Here is an 18,772-nt window from a genome sequence, read left to right on the forward strand (position 1 = left end):
AAGCGGCCGCCGCGGCCGGGAATCGAACCCGCGACCTCGTGCTCACCAGCGCAACGCCTTAGCCACTGAGCCACCGCGGCTGTGCTGTGCTCATTCTTGAGCGCAGGTAACGCCATCCATCGGCCTCTCGCCGCATCTCGTGCTCGGGCAGGCCCGTCGACGAGCCTCCGCGACCGGTCGGCGCTCCGCACCGCGATACGAATTCGATCACCTCTTTCGAAATCACCTTGGATGACAATCCCTAGCACAATTTTTCACCACACTATCATCCTGTCTTGCACGTTTACCGTGCTTTTCGCGACGGCCTTGATTCTGGACGGCAGCGAAGAGCGGTCGCTGCCGCGGCACGTGTGGTGCGAGCCGTTTCGTGCGCCGTACGGGCATGCACGACCGGCGAGTGTGCGGAGCGCTTCTGCGCGCAGAAAACGCTTCATTCTTTCAGATCGCTTGATTTCTTCTTAAAATCTAGCTATTCAGCTAAGCTGTCATCACAGCCAACAACGTTGATCGGGAAAACGAGCAAGAAGTTCGGGAAGCCCAGAGCGCTGTGGTCCCACAAATTTTCTAATTCCCTTATAATAATGGATCAGAGACTTGGGGTACCTCCGTATTTGTTTGAGCCCGTCGCTTTGCGTGTGAAGCACAGAGCAGCCGACGACACGGCCGGCCCCGCGACTACTCGTCAAGGCAATGTAGTAGCCACGGGCGCTCGGGTAGGAAATCTCTGGTATCTAGGAGTCGCTTTAGGGAATCACAAAGTAGCATTACGGTTAAAAAATCGACGCGAAAGCAACTTACAATCATGATTAATAAAGTGCAGATTACACGCCTGCTTAATTCGGAACTTTTCCCAGAAAACTGGGACACAGCGAAGAGGCGGCGCACGGCACTGGCCGTCTTCCGAATATGACGCTACTTCCGGTCGCTGCCTCTCAGTTTCTCGATCTTCCGGCGATGCGGCAGGAAGCAGTGGGTGAGGCGTAGGGTCAACTTTAACGACGAATACCGCTGTCCCCAAGCTAAACATGACCAAAAAAACTTTACAGGCACAAACTGACCAATGTAATAATGGTAGAAAGTAGAGTTTTGCCAGGTTTTAAAAGTGCTTCAGTAGCCCTTTAAATCACTTGACTCTCACCGCATGTACCTGAGTTTGAATGTTATGTACCTTGGTTTGAGCTGGCTGCTGTATTCTTCCTGCTACATTGCCGCGCCCCCTTTGCACTGAAAATAAAACCAACACTTCTTTACCAGTGTTCCTGCATTTGTACAGTTGTGTGCACAAAAGCTCTGCTTGCTGTTCTGCCTAGTGCATTGCCCTTGGGCGAAACAAAAATGATAAAGAGACACCAGAACAGGTGACAACCTCTGTGATTGAACGCTATTTTCATATTTTACATGAATCACTTCCAGTGGTGAATTCGTTGAGCTAAGCTGTCGATATTGCTGGTCAACAGTTATCATTGTATTAGTTTTGCTAGCTTTTGTGAGCAGTAAAAAAATCAAAATCCAAAAAACTAATAAAAATACCCCCAAAACCTTCTCAGCACTGATCCAGTGCAGTTATAAAGGGAACAAAAAAGAAAACGGGTAAGGTAGCAGTATGTAATACTCAGCAAACTAAGCACACATCAACAGGTAAATTTTGATCATAATGTCGCTATCAGCAGGAAGTTACAGAAAGTTGCGATGGCTCAAAAAATAAAATCTCCGCAGTGCACAGGAATCAAAAAGGAGGCGACATTAATGGGCATGGTTGTCAGCGAAATTCCCTCTTACTTCCCCTGCTTGAAATTTCTAACAAGATTTCAGGACACGAAAAGAGTTGTCTGATTAATAGCCTCATTGTGATCAAACCTGTTCTGGAGGGGAAATTCGAGGTATGGCCATCTATCAGTGGTTTTGTGCAAAGCACCTCTTAAAATCGGGACTTCCGTGTTTTGAAGAAGGCATGATAGGGCTGGCTATGTCTTGGCCATTCAAAGCCTTTGCTTGCTTCCAGAGTACTCGGGAGCAGGAAAATGACCCTGAGGCTGCAGCAACCACGGCTGAGGCACGAGCTGTGGTAGGCAAAGCCTACAGCACCGCAGCCAAGACCACAACACAAGCCGACGCCAGGGTTGCGGAGGCTGAGGCCAGGGCCGCTGAGGCTGAGGCCAGGGCCGCTGAGGCGGAGGCCAGGGCCGCTGAGGCGGAGGCCAGGGCTCCTGACGCCGAGGCCAGGGCCGGTGACGCCGAGGCCAGGGCCGCTGAAGCCGAGGCCAGGGCCGCTGAAGCCGAGGCCAGGGCCATTGATTCCAAAGCCATGGCAGCAGAAGCCGATGCCAAGGCTGTTGGCATGGAAGATTCGCGCATGGAGATTTTGGAAGCACGGGTTGAGGCCGCTGAGAGCAGGGCTTTCGCAGCAGAATCGAAAGCCATATTTGCAGTAGATTCTCTGTACCCACTTCTAGAAGGTATGAATCAAAAATTGTCACCTCTAGCAACACCTTCTGTTGAGCATTTCCTGTCGCGTTAGCTGATAATGGCTTCTGATGGCCATTTTCCTGTTGCTCTCTCTTTCCCTGCCTCACCTGCTAGCCTTCCCGCATGCTCCCAGCCTAAATAATGTCCATCTGCCAAGCAGGCAGCTTCACAGAAATTATGTAACCATTTACAACGCTTGTCTACCATTTTCCTTTCACCTCCATGTTTGGAGCCTCTAGGATACCTACTTTGGTCTCTCACCCATAGTGTGGCATGTGCCTTCAGGCATGTCTCAGGTGTCCCTAGTGCTCACATTCGAAAAGGAGCAGTAGGGCTTTACAGCCTAGTTCAGTTCTGCTATCTATTGACTTCTGTTAGCAGTTTTGTTCGGTTCAGATGCGGCTCACATGCCTTTGTGCATGTGCCATACGGTGTTGTAAGCCCGTTTTGTTGCGAGATAAGCGTTGCTGCCTTAATTGTTTATTTAAACAGCGGCCTGCCAGGTGAATGTAAACCTCGCAACGGCAGCATGGTCACCTGTAGTTACAGAACTTGTAAATGTAGAATGCTCACTTCAAACTAGCCGGTGTCTTGTTTTTCCTTTTAGCATACGGGGGCACAGTCAAGCAAACTTGTGATAGGAGGAAATAACTAACTTTCTGTGCCTGTTGACTGCATTCTTCTGATTGTGCACCATTTTTTACACATAAAGGACAACTACTGGGTTTTGCACTTAGGGCAGCTGTCTTATGGCCCATGGTGCACTTCACCTTTCAAAAAGTCTCAACCAGCACTGACAAAACCTTGAAGGTAAACTAGTCCTTTACACCCTAGCATATAGCTCTAGGCCCTGTTTTTCGTTCAAAAGATGGCTGCGGTTTGACATCAATGCGAGCTGTTTTTTGAAAACAATTAGGCTATGTGGCTGAGTTGTACCCGTGCCACACGTACATGAAAATGATATTCAGTGTTTAAGGCCTTAAAGGGGCCCTGAAAGGCATTTTGAGCACACTAAATGAAGTAGCGCAATCGTTAGATTGGGTCGTCAAGGTCATCTGGGCCAAGTATTACTCTTTTACGCGCAGCGGAAAGCTCACACTTTTGTTGCAAAGTTTGTCGCTTTTTTCTCACCCTTTCCTTCGTGTTTTTGGACGCCGCCATCTCCACATGTCTACATCATCTATTCCCAGATGTTCGTCATGAGCTGTTCATGAGATGTTCGTCAGATGTTCGTCATCCTGCTATTGGGCGGCTTTTTCACGCACTTCCGGCAAGGAGATGAGTCGTCTGCTCAGCGTCGGCTCGCCGGCTGATCTGCCAGCGTAGTGCCGGAGTGCTTGGACATTTTACGACAAACGAAACAAAAGTAAACAAACGCTTAACCTTTCTTATTGAATGCAACACGGCCATAACACGACATGGATATTCTCTTACCGGAGTACGTTCCATAAAGAAAGCGTTGAAGCCCCGTGGCACTTCTTTCGTGCAATCACAGAGAACGCCCTGAGCCGAATGCCCGGGTTTGACGGATACATTTTTTTCCACTTCAAAACAATCCAGAGATGCGTTTCGAACGAACACAACGTCCCAACATGCGTTGCAAGTCTGAACCGCGATTGACAGACGATGGGTTGCCTCCTCCTGCCCGTCGTAAATTCGGCTCTCACCTCGCGCGCGGTTTGCGGGGTCGAATAGCAAGTCACCTAACTCTGGCGCACAAGCCGAGATGGCTTTTAGCCACGCACACTGCACATACCCCATGCGAGGTGTAGTCGTACGTCGCTCGAGAAAGATAATCCACAACATGGGAAGCACTATCCACCCGCAGAAGCACAACGTCGCATTTCATCGCGAATCAAAGGCGTCCACAACACACACACCATCGCCTCCTGTAATGCCAAACGCATCTCGCACTTCCCAATGGGAGTGAGTGGTACGCCTGCAGTGCCCACATGTCGCGAGGTGGGGCCCCGAGCTGAACCGGGATCACACAACCGTAACTGACCTCTGGGGCGGTTTGTGCCTTGTTGCCAAGGCAACCGATGTTCGAAATCGTCAAAGAAAGGCGCTCGCTCCAGCGCTAGAAAGCTCAGAGCCGCGCCGGAGCACGTTTTGCCAACGTTGCCGCTCGCCACCACGCGTCGCCCCAAGCTGAACTGGTCACATGATTGAAGCGTTTTGTGCACGGGTTCTGTATCGGTTTAAAATGTCTTTTTCACATGGCGCCGGCAGGAATTACCACCACCGCAAAATAAGACCCGGCACCAGCGAGGCCACATCTGATACGGCGCTTTTTAGATAAACAGTGCATGAAAGGGACCGAGCGCAAGATCCTCCCCAGCGGCTGCGAGTTCGCCGCCGATTAAAAGTCACGTGCTGCACTGCAGCAACGCACACCGCGAAAGGGCAAGGCCAGGCCACCGCACACATGCGGCCAGATTTTTCGTTCGCTTATCCATCCTTGAGCGGAGTGCGGAATTCATGGTGTCAACAAAACTTGCCCGTAGCAGACGGCAGTCGGAGGAGCGTAATGCGGAAGTACGTCACCGCTGACTAGCGCAGGATCATGGGAGGGAGTGCTCGCGCGCCGTCATCAGTTGAAAAGAGGAGGAAACGCGGCGCGACGATAATGCGCGGTTTTTGATTTACGATTTCTCAGCTAATACTCATCGCTTTAACAAAATTCTTGCCGGAGGAGATTGCTAATACATTGTCTTATTTGGTTACATGTACATCCATGCATCGGCGGAAGGTATTTCAGGACCCCTTCAAAGTACCGAATGACATTATTTGGGCACATCGTGCTGCATGCAAAAATGCAAAGTATTCGGCATGATAATGGTAATGATCAACAAAGACATGCACCAATATTTTAGAAGCTTTTAAAGTAGAGAAAAACATTTACAAGGGTTAAAATTGTTTTTTGTAATAAAAAATGTTATGAGAAATAGTGTTTTCTAAAAAATGGTGTGAGCCGTTTCTAAAAGTCGCTTCAGCAACTCTGGTTGCCTGCCAACGGTAGCCAAATCCGAAAAATTCAAAACGACGACTAACACGATGTTTTGCCTTTTGCTGCTATTTTAGTGAACTTTATCCTTATGAGAACTTCGCCACCAAAAGTGCACAAAAAAGCGTCTTATTTCGAAGTTAAACGCTTTGAGGGTTGAATTTTTTTGCCAAATGCGACTCCCCCAGGGTTGATTTTTTTACTGCTGATTTAGATTCTTCGGGTGAACCTATTTCGAGAAAAAAATTATCGTGATTTTTTTAGGGTGACCTTAGTGAAGTGACAAAAAAATCGTTTGTGTCGTTACATATATGTGGTTTATTCATGAGTAACACAAGAAAAATTCTAAATAAAAACGAGAGAGCAACTATTAAGCTGGCACCTTTTGAGTGAATCAAAATCAGATAGACATCAGTTTAGCGGGCGCAAAAAGCGGGATGCACCCGGAGGACGACACCGAAACCAGCCGCTGCGCGTGAGGCCGGATGCTGGAGCAATAGATGGCGCACTGCCCCTAAAATAAAAATAAAAAGGAGAAAAGAGCCTTATCAGTTTCGCAGGTGACCTTGGTCTGTGGTAGGCGCAAGAAGCGAGAGATGCCCGGTGGGCGACACGCAGCGCGCCCCCTTGTTAGCGGATGCGCAAACAATAGCCGTCGCGCCACTGAGGTAAATCATAAAAAATAAAAAGAAGAGCCATCGGTGCAAGAAAAAAATTGGACGTGTTTCCCAAGTGTGGCAGCACATGCCAAGCAAGAGAAGTTGGCGAAAAAGACAAGCCTTTTAAAGATACAAGTAATGCCGTATATGTACGTCATTGACCGTTTTGAAAGTGTTTGCCGATGCCGTAAATGTACGCCCGTGAGCCTCAGAGGGTTAACTACATTTATGTGACAACTTTGGTACTGAGAGTTTTGTTGGTTCCATTTGATGCCCATTGTGTTCGAGAGTAGGCAGATTTAAGGCATTCATGAAGGCAAATGAGTTGTGCGGAACTCCTTAAACGAAAATGGCATTAGATTTTTGCGTGTAGCAGTGAGTTAATGGCATTAAAACTTAAAGGGACCCTGCAACACTCTGAGCAGTGCAAGTAAACCTGCGCAACGTTTAGATTGCACTGCCAGGAATACCTAAGCCAAATATACACGTGCACGTGAAGCAGTGAGTGCGCAAGTCGCTGTGAAAGACGTGGAAAAACCAACCGCACTCTCTTCAGTTCTTGCACCCTTTAGGCCATGCCCCCCTGGCATGGCCTGAGCGACGTCATAGAGGCCATGGCTGCCCGATCGGCTGTCACTGGTCAACTTCGCGGCTAATTTCTCCCATTTCCGCCGTCGTCATCGCTGTGTACGAACCTCTTCTATGTCTGAACCTGTAGGCACAGTTTTGCCGTTTCTCTTGCGTTTTGAGTGTGCGCGGAGTTTGAGTGACGAGCTGAATACTTCCTTTTCAACGGGACCACTCGACTACAAACTTTTATTGCATCAAAAACACCCTACCAGCCCGAGCGCGCGCTTGCGAGCAGGCACCCATGCCTGCTTTTTTGTGGCACCAGACCGGAAATAGGCGCCTCCACGTTGCGGAGAAAAGGAGAAAACTTCCGGGCCTGTGATATATCGAAGGCTGCGAAGAGAACGCCGCGAGCCGCCCGCCTCTCCGGGAGAGAGCGCGCAGCTTTTGTCGCTTTGTCCCTGGTCTAGTTGGGAGGGAACGATTATGCGCGATTTCTCATTGCGCGTAGTTTCGGTGATAGTGAACGGATGTTCATAATTCTTGCGGGAGGAGATTGCTGGGACAATAGACTTTACCCGAAAATACATTGCTAGCAGTCGATTGTAACTGTTGTGGGGCCCCTTTAAGGCATTAAGCACTTAATGTCATTTTTCGTGTACGTATGGCATGGGTATTACCTTAAACATGCAGTGTGTGCTGCAGAGTTGTTGCACTAGCCACCTCTCAGAAAAATTGACCTGTGCACTGCAGCTATGCACCTGTTATATACACACATCTGTGTCTGTATGTACTTGTTCTCTCTCTCTGCTTTTTAGGGATGCCTGCACTCTTTGCGGACATAAAATCGTGCATGGTGAATCGGCCTCTGGGAGAGAATGTCGCAGCTGGGAGTGGGGGCGCATGTGTAAGTCATGACACCAAATCTGTGATACTAGCCCAGGCATATTTTCTCTTAACAGAAACAAATTTACAGTGTGTGGGATAGTTTGAAGAAAAATTCCTGGGATGCTTAATTATAACCAAGTTCGCTAGCTAAAGCGAGTTGGAAGAGACTGATGTTTATGCATAAATGTCTGAAAGGGCCAGGAACAGAAAATTTATTTGGTTTAGCTCAATTTTATCTTGAACAACATTTCAGGAACATAAATGTCGAATATTTTATCAACTCATTGCTTTAAATTTTAATCAGTGTCTTTCAAATACTCATTTTGAGGTGCATCTCAACAGACCTTGGACGCTATCAGTTGGCAGCAAAACATTCGAGAGTTACACGCCCTTTGTGTGGGTGTGCTTTGTACAGCTGTTAACCATGTAATTCAAAAATAACGTCCTTTATCAGTTGCCATTGACAGTTTTCTGTCCATGTGCCCGGCGGTGCGACTGCTTTGATTATTTTGGCAACAATTGTAACAGAACTCTGACCTTGCACATAGTTTTTTTGCTGGATCTTGCATTCTTTTGCTGAATTTTTTCAGAATTTTACCTCTGTTGTGTAAGATGGCATCAAGCCACTCGAAAAAGAAAAAAAAACGTTTTTGTGTGTGATTCTAACTTGTGGAAGCCACAGACGTGCACAGGAGTAAAAAATAGAGTGCATGTGAAAGAAATTGGCTCCAGTCCATGCTGTGAAGGTGGTTGGAAAGCAAAGCTTTAAACGACACCCACAGCAATTGCCCATGTGACGTCACTTGAATTCACACATGTGGCTCTACAAAGAGTGAAACCAGAGATTCTGCCAGCCGTTACCTGGAATTCGAGGGTGCACCATCCGAGCACAGCAGCAGCGTCGGCCACGGCTGGGCTGGAGCGGTGAACGCTGCCGCTGCTGTAGCCCAGCCGTGAGTCGGCAGAATGGAGGAGCGTCTTTCGAAGGTTGAGACAGCAGAACCTAGCCATCCTGATGTGCTAGCTCGGGGCAACACCACCGCGTGACACAAGCGCGAACACCAAAACAATACGACATGTGAGCTTAGGGATTCCCATTTATACCGATTTAAACTAGTTACTTCAGTAAGTTTGAGAATTGCGAGAAAGCTCAGGGAACTTTTATAATCACTATTTATCAGAACCAGTTGCTACTTTCGCCTTTTGTAATACCTCTAAAAAACACAACCGAATTGGTATTCACCTTTTTAAAAAACGGAGTGCCATTCGTGCAAGCAGTGTGCAAAAGGTAGTTGTTTAGCGGCCAGTTGTCTGTATGTGGCCTCCACATCTCCTTTTCACGCCCTGCAAACCAATCTTAACGTATCCTTGCCATGTGAGCACTTAATTCTATCGGTTCCGGCTTACCCAGTAGGTGCTGTCGAACAAGTTAATCAAGCTGTGCAAAGGAAGCGTGCAATTGACGCGAAGCACACCACAACAGGCCAAAACAACCGTCACTAAAACAGCCGATGAAACCGTCCCTGCAATGCGCCCACCGGTGCAAGCAGGCAGCTGTGTGCGGGGAACGGTGGGTGATGAGGCCCTATTGCTGCGCTATCGGGGAGTGAAAACTGCCCTCTCATCCTCATCCGGGTTAGGAGTTTGTTGTCCCGTACGCCACGAAGGAATCGTTGGCTAATAGAGGTAGAAAGCTTTGCTTTAAAATGCAGCCTAAAAACTGGTTTGTATGTGCAGTCCAGAATTCTGGTCTACCTTTCAAAAATTTCAATTCACCTAGTGCTTTAACTGCCAACTTAATGTTGAATGCAAGCCATAGGTGAGGATATTGAAGTGACTAAACCGCTAACAGAATTATTCATTGCAAGTAAGCAATCGAACTACATATAAGTGGTTTTAGGATGCGCAGTGTCACTGTTCCTCGCTTGATAATATTGTGCTTGGTGAACGAAAAATGAGTTGACCTCAACTTCCGAACACTAGAAGTTCCTTAAATAATTGTGTTTATATAATAAACAACCCTTTTAATGTTTGAACGGGGAAGCAAACAACTAAACTCGCGCACACAAAAGCTAGCTGGAAACGTAGACTGCCGCATGCTTTGCTTCCGATGTACCAGTTAAAGACAAAGGAAACAGGTTTTCTTGTTGTCCGATACTGCCTTGTTTAGACTTGTGGCTAGACCCGCTGTGGTGGCTCCGTGGCTAAGGCGTGCTGCTGAGAACGAGGACGCAGGTTCGATTCGCGGCCGCGGCGGCCGCTTTTCTGATGGAGGTGAAAAGCAAGAATGCCCATGTGTACGAGATTTCGGCGCATGTTAAAGATTCCCTGCAGGTGGTCAAACTTAATCCGGAGCCCTCCACTACGACGTGCCTCATTGCCTTGCGTTGCATCGGCGCGTTAAACCCCACAATCATTCTTCAATCAATTAAAAACACATGTAAAATATTTCACTATGTTACTTGTGAACCCCCCCCCCCCCCCCCCATCAGATCTCCCTAATGACATCCTGGCGAACCTGGCAGGTATGCATGTGCCAAATAGTCAATGAGTAAAGAAATTACCACTCAAGCAGTAGGCACGTTGCTATTAGAAAGGTGTGCCCCTACTCTCCATGCTGTATGCGTACTCTGAAGCCTATCAAGGGGCATGCCCTCAAAGTAGCACGTACCCAAACTAAAGTATTGGAGAACACTTCTTAAGCAGGAATGTATGCTTTCTTAACACAATATTCACTGGTTTGTGCAAGAAAAGTGCCGGTCATTTGCACCGAATTTGCCAAAAATGCATGGTATAGTAGTCTGCAGTGCCTGCTGGAAGGTTGTTCATGTTTCGCTAACTCATAGTATATGTTCACGTTTCACATGAAGGAAGGGAGCCCTGTGTATGAGCTTCTGTGCAAGGTACCAAAAGTAATAGAACTAGTTTAAGAACACACCGAAATCCAGCTTATTGGTGGCTGCTAATCGATACTATGAAACAAAGGTGCTGTGTCTAGGTCATCAAAGTATAACTTGGTGAACTGGCTTGTCTGCTTCCTTCCTGTCGCAGGTCCAGTTTGGCACAACCCGGATCCCGACGATACGCCTGCTCAGGCTGAGCAACACGCCGTCGCTCTACACCCAAGAGCTGGCCCAGATGGTTTTCGGAAACGATACCCTGGGCAGGTGCTGCGTGAAGGGGTTACTGAGCGGCGGCGGCAAAACCGCTTTAGATAAGCAAACAGTGGACGATATTATTGGTGAGGATGTTTGCACACTGCAAGTGGTCACTTCACTGAATAATATTGCATGTAGCACTGTTGCCAAATAACATGATTGTTGCAGCTCACTTGCTTTGGGTACTTATTTGTACCCACTGGGTGGCATGCTGAGCATGACATTGGGGCAGCTGTTTTTTTTAGCAAAAAACTAGATTGTGGGGGGCTGAATCTGAGAGCTTGTTAATGATGTAGGGATGCTTTAAAGTAAATTATAGCCCTCTGCTATGGTGTGCCTTTTAGCCCAAGAAAAATGATAATGTCTAGAGCCACAATAAAAAAATCATAATAAAACAAGTTTGGGTGTAAGAAATCAGCATTTTATCACTCATTCACAAAAGATTTACCTTGATAACCACATCTAAATCTGTGGCAAGCAACAAAATATTTCAGGGCATGCTAGCACAAGTGGTGCCCACTATATATGTAGCTATGCCTTAAAAAATACATTTAGCAAAATTTTAAGCGCTATTTTTTGGGCAAGTATTTAGCACTAAGAGAGAGAGAGAGAGAGAGAACAGTCTTTAATGAAAACTGGCGATGTCAGCCCAGCTAAGATGCCTGGCTTGCTACCCCAGATGAATGCGATGACGATGATAATTATAATGATGAAGAGGAATACATATGATTTTAACTAATTACAAAGTCTGATCAAGACTTGTGTCTTTTAGGTATGCCAATAAGGCTTTCGTTGCACGAGCGACACGTTTGGAAGAGTTCCAAGGACCTAATACGTCCCTCAGTTCTAGTTTTGCGGACAGCGGCCGGCCCAGGGACACTGCGAGAGACACGCTTTGTGTAGTAAAGCGCACACAGTCACATATTAGGTGTTGGAGGTCTTTACGCACACCACACTGTGGGCACAGAGGCGAGGAGGACTGATTGATTTTGTAGCAGTAGTATCGCGTGTAGGCGACGTTCAACCGCATGCGCTGCAGTACTGCTTCATCATGCTTGGATAGTCCCGGTGGCATCTTAAAATTACAATGCGGGTCGATAGAGTAGAGGGGCGCGTAATGGCGGGATGCGTCTGCCCAAAGCGATCGCTGCATGCTCCATGCCACACTAGATGCAAGGGCTGAAGCATCTTTGCGAGAAAATGGCACCGGTATTTTTGATCCGCGTTGGTCATGCGCTTTGGATGCTGCAACGTCCGCCTTCACATTTCCAGTTATCCCGCAATGGGCAGGGAGCCACTGAAGTGCTATTTGATGGTGCGCTTGCAGAGCTTGAAGATGTAAAGCTTGTACATCAAGCACAAGCTGATCTTTGGGGAAAGACGCCAGACATTGCAGTGCAGCCCGAGAGTCCGTGAAGATGGCCCACGTGCGTGCCGGCTGCTCGATGATGTGAGCCAAGGCCATCCGCAGAGCTGCAAGTTCGGCGGCCGTAGATGATGTTTGTGGCTGAGCATGGCACTGAGGGTGGTGCGGGACGAAGGTATCCACACTGCGACAGTGGATGATGTGGATGACACCGATCCATCAGTTTACAGATGTGTATGACCTCCGTATGTGTTGTACATATATTCAAGAGCAAAAAACCGTAGAGCGGCAGGTGGAAAATGCTCCTTGCGTGTAATTCCGGGCACCGTGGTCACTATTTTCATGGGCGGGAACATCCAGGGCGGGTGGAGATGAAGTGATGGCGGCTGGTACTGCTGCGGCAGGAAGACGCACACTTCAGGGACTGAACTTGGCGCTAAAGGGTGGTCGCATTGCCTGGCCACAATACGCAGTCGCACACGGAGAACCTCCTGCGTGCCGAGAGCCAAGGGTGACAGACGTCGGCATTCCGTCAATGTTGCAACAGTAGATGTAGTTTTCGGAACACCAATGCAAGTCCTCAAGATCTGTGCTTGCATGGACTCTAGAGCCTTGATAGTTCCTTTAGAAAGCGGGTCCAAAATGGCGATGCTGTAGCGTATGAGGCCAACGCACAGCGCTTCGTAGAGCCGAAGGAGAGAGTTAACGGAGCAACCGCCGGAGTTTCTGGAGAGCATGCTGAATATACGGGCGATTGAGGTAAGCTTCTCCTTGAGATGGCGGACATGAGGTGACCAGGTGAGTGACCTGTCGAATGTCACCCCCAGAAACCTATAGCTGGGAAGGTATGGAATGTCAGTGCCGCCAACAGTGAGCCGGTAGTGCGTGAGGTCCCACTTCGTAAACGCCAACGCAGCACATTTGCTAGCCGAAATTTCCATTCCTCGGGCTGCCAAGAACGATACAATGGAGTTGATTGCTCGCTGCAGTCTCGACCGCCGCACACGTCTGTTTCGGCCAGAGCTCCATATGCAAATGTCGTCCGCGTACAAGGAGATTTCAACCGACTGGGGCAAGCATTTTTCCAGGCCTATAATGGAGATGTTGAACAGCGTGGGGCTTATCACCCCGCCCTGGAGAACACCTCGAGTCACTCTGTACAGTGCTGAGTCACCGCTGTGTGTTGACATGTATACATACCTATTGGAGAGATAGTCTGATAGCCATGCATACATGCGGCCTCCTATTCCTGAAGACTTCATCGCCGAGCGAATAGCATCATGCGCTACGCAGTCATAGGCTGATTTGATGTCCAGGAACACAGCAATGATGATGTTCCGCCGATACTTAGCTTGTTTTATGCTGGTTGCAAGGGCAATGGCATTATCGATGCTGCTGCGGCCCTTGCGGAAGCCAGACATCTGTGGCGGGTATACATTTCTGACTGTCAAATCCCAGTCCAAGCGATACAGCACCATCTTCTCCATCAGTTTGCCGACACAGCTCAGGAGGGCTATGGGACGGTAAGCCTCTAAGGAACTGTGTTGTATGTATACATCATAATTTAAGTTTCTAAGTCGTGAAATGACTCGGCATGTATCTGTCCAGCAGCTTACTTTAAAAGGGCAATAAATGGGTGTTCAATACTGTGATTTCACACCGTGCGGTTGAGTGTGTGTTCACGACAAAATATCGCAAATATTGCCCCTCTGCATAATGCAGGCGTTGTATAAACATGAAAAATAGATTTTTCTTTCATTGTTTAGCTGTCACGTGTTGCCTGTCATGAGCGACACGCCCGAGAGGAGGTATGGGCACTAAAGAAGTAGAGTGTGAAGGAAAAGTTCCACAAGCAAAAGTTGAATGAGGAGGACGGGGAGGAGGAAGAAGGCCAGGCTACATTCCTCGAACGACACCCAGTTTTCTCTGACCCTGGGCAGAGCCGAGCGACACATCGGGCAGGCGAACAAGATACCGGCTGTGTTCCCGGACAGAGAACCCGCAGCAACGCACTGTCGGCGGTTCCAGGCGACATCAAGGACCAGGCAACGAGAACCAGTTGAGCTTCTGGCGTGGGACGCCTGGCCCGGGCACTCACAGCAGTTCTGGCATGCACCGGGGACTCTGCACTGCTTACTCCTGTCAGCAATGACTGATTCCGCAATGAGCAGGCCCCACTGGACATGACTCACACCAGCTCCGCGTGCAACCGACAGAAACAGCTGATGACATAAGAGGCATCCTGGCACAAGACAACAGCAGGCAAGGTTGTGTGCAAACATTTTATCAGGAACGTTCAGGCACAGTGGGCAGGCTAGTGATTTGGTGACTCGTGTAAATGTCATCCCCATAAGTACAATGCTTCTCCAGATCTGTTCAACAGTTTCTCCGGATCTATTATCTGCTTAGCTGGATTGAAACTGACAGGAAAAAATGGATCCTAGTAGGCTCGCTAAAATGTGACATCGATCAAGTAACTGGATTACAACGAAAACATTGTATTTATGGGGATGACATTCACACGAGTCACCAAATCATTAGCCCACCCACTGTGCCTGAACGTTCGTGATAAAATGTTTCCACACAACCTTGCCTGCTGTTGTCTTGTGCCAGGATGCCTCTTATGTCATTAGCTGTTTCTGTCGGTTGCACGCGGAGCTGGTGCGAGTCATGTCCAGTGGGGCCTGCTCATTGCGGAATCAGTCATTGCTGACAGGAGTAAGCAGTGCAGAGTCCCCGGTGCATGCCAGAACTGCTGTGAGTGCCCGGGCCAGGCGTCCCACGCCAGCAGCTCAACTGGTTCTCGTTGCCTGGTCCTTGATGTCGCCTGGAACCGCCGACAGTGCGTTGCTGCGGGTTCTCTGTCCGGGAACACAGCCTGGATCTTGTTCGCCTGCCTGATGTGTCGCTCGGCTCTGCCCAGGGTACGAGAAAACTGGGTGTCGTTCGAGGAATGTAGCCTGGCCTTCTTCCTCCTCCCTGTCCTCCTCATTCAACTCTTGCTTGTGGAACTTTTCCTTCACACTCTTCTTTAGTGCCCATACCTCCTCTCGGGCGTGTCGCTCATGACGTCAATGTTCAAACTAGCATTGATGTAGCTATTTCTCATGCAGCCTCTGTGATGCAGCTGGCACTGAAGTCGATGGCACCGCTCTTTGTGTGCGAATCCTTGACCGGCGCTTCTCTAGGCAGGTCCCACCGAATGCTGCAGCCAACCACGTTTTTGGCTCTGAGGGCCCCTCCTAGTTGTTCCGATGGGTTGGGTGACCGCCCGTGTGAGCGAATCTCAGGCACTGTGTATCTTTGTAGGACGAATGTCATCTCCACCATCCTTTGCACAAGCTTAGCTTAGTTTGTAGATATCTTTACAAGGATGGATAATTAGGAAAAGCATGCTGTGTCTTCTCTAAGCAGAAACACTTTGCGTGCAGCGACTGCATCTGCCATGCCAGTGGGCTGCGTGCACACAGGAATTGACATGTGCCACAACAGCACAAACTTGTTGCTTATTACCAGAGCAGAACTATGGTGAATACCAACTTAAACTTGCATAAGGGGATGGTAGTGCGGAGAGAAATTGTGCAAGGGTTTGTTGTTGGCACGGCTTGTTAAACCGGGGACCAAATAATTCCAGTGATGCTAAGCCTTCTCTACGCGAATTGAACGAGGATGGACCTGTTTGCCTTAGCAGCGCCACATGCAAGAAATGCTAGTGAGCTTCTAATAGTTAATGGAAGTTTTGAAAAATTATTAAGCGAGCATGTCGTGTTTTGGAGTGCACTATATAGTCCAAATGCTCAGTTCCTTTTTTTTAAAACTCATGTGCGCAACCTAGCACAGTGGACACAAGGAGCAATGCAACTAACAGTATGTGGAGCATTCACGATGGCTGCTAAAAGAAAGTGCGACGAGCCGAGTGGAGCCAGTGGCTACATGTATCTCGCAGTATAAGGGCCTTGACAGCTTTCTAGGTGTTCCTGCTTTGAGCTGGTCACCTCATAGCACCTACAGTGCTTTGAGGCACACACAAAAAAAGAGCAACAGCCCTAGGCTATATATGTAGCACTTTTCAGTGAACAACCACTTGGCTAATGCTGAACGCTTTCAAACCATTTTTTGTGGACATTCCTTTGATCATACTTCAACGATTGCACGTGTAAAATTGCAGCCTCTTAAACCTTGTTTAGGACTGCCCTTAAATCTGTTTTGTTCTTTTTCAGTCCATGTGCTGGAGAAATTCTCCAACGTGACGGAATCCGACGTCCGTAGTTACCTGCGCCGCAAATGTAACAATGCGGCTACAGCTTTGGAGAAAAGTGGAAGTGCCGCCACACAGGCACCAGATGCTATCACCGAATAAACGAAGCTGTGCTTCATCTGGGACCTCGAGAATTTTGAGTTTCTTGTGTGGGTTATTCTGCGTGGCTTGTTGCATGCTTGAAGGAAGCAATACATTCAGTAATGCATCTAAATGCATTTTAAATTTAGCACTTTAATGCAGTTTTAATGAGATTCAAATACATTTAAAATACTATTGCAAGTGCACTTTGAGTGCATTTTAATGCACTTCAAATGCATTTGAGATAATATTTTAAGTGCACTTCTAGCACACTTTTGATTTGGCATGAATACATTTAAAATGCATTTTCAATGCACTTATTAAAGGCTGCATTCCCAGGTTCATGAAGGTAAATATGTTTCCAATGTATTTTAAGCACACATTCAATATATGTAGACATAGTCAAGATTGCATTTTAAATTCATTTTGAATATGATGAGAATATATTTACCATATATTCCGAGCGTACTTAAAATGCATTTGTGAAATGTACTTTTGCTGTATTTTTAATGCACTGGTAATGTATTTCGAATGCGGAAAAAATAATGCAAAATAAATACAGAATTAATACATGTATTAAATGTGTTAGAAATACATTTGAAGTATGGCCTTTTTTTGCTAAGGGATCAAGCTGTGCTATGATCGGTGCAGTACACAGCTAATCGTCAATCGTATTCTGTCTGAGCCGATTGCGATCAAGTCGTCTGTCAGACAAGGCTGCCACCTGTCACCGTTGCTGTTTGCATTGTACCTCGAGCCTCTTTGTCTCAGCATTCAGCAAAGTCAAAAAGTGAAAGGTTTTTTCTTACAATCGTGCGAAGTTAAGGTGCTTGCTTATGCAGATGATATAGCGTATTTTTGCGCTGCCAAAAGGATTGTCCAGGAAGCCCTTACGGTGACTAAGCAGTTCTGCGATGTGCCTAGAGCTGATGTTAATATAGAAAAAAACTAAGGGATTTTCGATCGGACAATGGGGAACAAAACCATCCAGATTCGCTGGTATTATTTGGGATAGCGCCCCACTTCAGTACCTCGGCGTGCTGTTACATCAAATACGGAACACAGCGCCTCATTGGTCATCAGCGCTCACGCAAGTTAAGAGTGCATCGCAGGCATGGAATGGGCGAGACCTCTCTGTGTTTGCACGTGCAAGAGTGTGTAACGTCTTCCTTGCCACAAAGCTCCTTTATGTGCTTCAAGTGCTTTATTGTGCGCGAGCAAAAGTTCGGGCCCTACATGCAGTTTTTGCAACATTTGTGTGGGGCTCTCAATGGGAACCTATGCGCAGGGACAACTTGTTTCTTCCTTTAGAGGCAGGGGGTGTTGGGCTCATGCATTTGTTTGTGCACCAACTCGTGTCTCGTTTTTTCTTCTACAAATTGGTTGATCAACCACTTTTAATAACTGTACTTCAGTAGCGCATAAGTTTCCATTTGCCTTTTTTGCTTGTAAGTACGGGCGAAGTCAATAAGAAGCCTCCATGGGGATTTCTCAAAAAGGTCGTGGACTCATTTAGCTTTCTTACCGCGCGGTTTTCCTTGGAATATCTGTTCAGCATGTCAAGGGAAACTATGACGAACACTCTAATTGAAAGTCTATTCCCGGTGCGTGTTTATCGCCAGCCTTACTTAGGCCACCAGAAAAGCAATGTTTTAAAACGCGTAATGAGCATGTGTATCCCGACAAATGCAAAAACATTTTTCTTCAAGCTTCATTCTTCCACACTCCCAGTTAAGACATGGCTACGCGAAAAAGGGATGTCTATTCCTTGGTCGGACAATTGTCGCCTCTGTAATCAACCGGACACAACTGATCATTGTTTTGTGTTGTGCCGGGACGCTGTGTTCTTCTGGGACGCTTTGCAGCGGACACTAAAAAAGGACATTGACATCACCCCGTACACTATTCGCTTCCTGCCATTTGAAGATGTTAATCGGGTGCCTCTTTTGGATGCGTGCGTTTGCTTGCCTGAGTTTTGATCTTTGTTCGACTGATGTCCTTGCCCTTGCTGTCTGTTAGTGTTTATATTGTGTGTTAAGTGTCTTGTCTTTTGAAGTTTTCTAAAATTTCCATGCATTAAAGAAAAAAAAAATTGGCTCGTGGCCTAGTGATCTGAAGCGCTAGGGTTTTTGTTTTGCAAGTCGCAAGTTCGAATTCCCGAGGGTGCATGCTTTTTTTGTAAGTTGATTTTTTCGTTTGCGGCCGATGTTTTCTAACCTGCGTTCACCATTTTTGGGCCGCAACGTTCACTGCTCCACGAGCGAGTTCGCAGAACGCACGCAGATTTACACTGACGTGCTAGCCAGTTCTCCTTGGCGT

General features: G+C 47.6%; 1 protein-coding gene across 1 annotated transcript; it reads left to right on the forward strand.

The window, feature by feature from the left end:
• Positions 1 to 1,966: 1,966 nt before the first annotated feature.
• Positions 1,967 to 16,474, forward strand: LOC144168209 (uncharacterized). The gene is made up of 4 exons (XM_077697245.1): positions 1,967 to 2,456; positions 7,521 to 7,609; positions 10,642 to 10,831; positions 16,335 to 16,474. The coding sequence occupies exons 1-4, from the start codon at positions 1,967 to 1,969 to the stop codon at positions 16,472 to 16,474; spliced, it is 909 nt and encodes a 302-aa protein (XP_077553371.1).
• The last annotated feature ends 2,298 nt before the right edge of the window (positions 16,475 to 18,772 follow it).

Source organism: Haemaphysalis longicornis, unplaced genomic scaffold (assembly GCF_048455015.1).
Source record: "Haemaphysalis longicornis isolate Haplotype H1 unplaced genomic scaffold, Haemaphysalis longicornis Haplotype H1 scaffold_2, whole genome shotgun sequence".
In the NCBI taxonomy this organism is placed as follows: Eukaryota; Metazoa; Arthropoda; class Arachnida; order Ixodida; family Ixodidae; genus Haemaphysalis; species Haemaphysalis longicornis.

Excerpts from the sequence above, each read along its gene's own strand:
- LOC144168209 (XM_077697245.1), top strand. The coding sequence starts at position 1,967 with ATGTCTTGGCCATTCAAAGCCTTTGCTTGCTTCCAGAGTACTCGGGAG. Across the intron at positions 2,457-7,520 it reads TCTGTACCCACTTCTAGAAG|GGATGCCTGCACTCTTTGCG; the intron begins GTATGAATCAAA and ends TCTGCTTTTTAG. Across the intron at positions 10,832-16,334 it reads AACAGTGGACGATATTATTG|TCCATGTGCTGGAGAAATTC; the intron begins GTGAGGATGTTT and ends GTTCTTTTTCAG.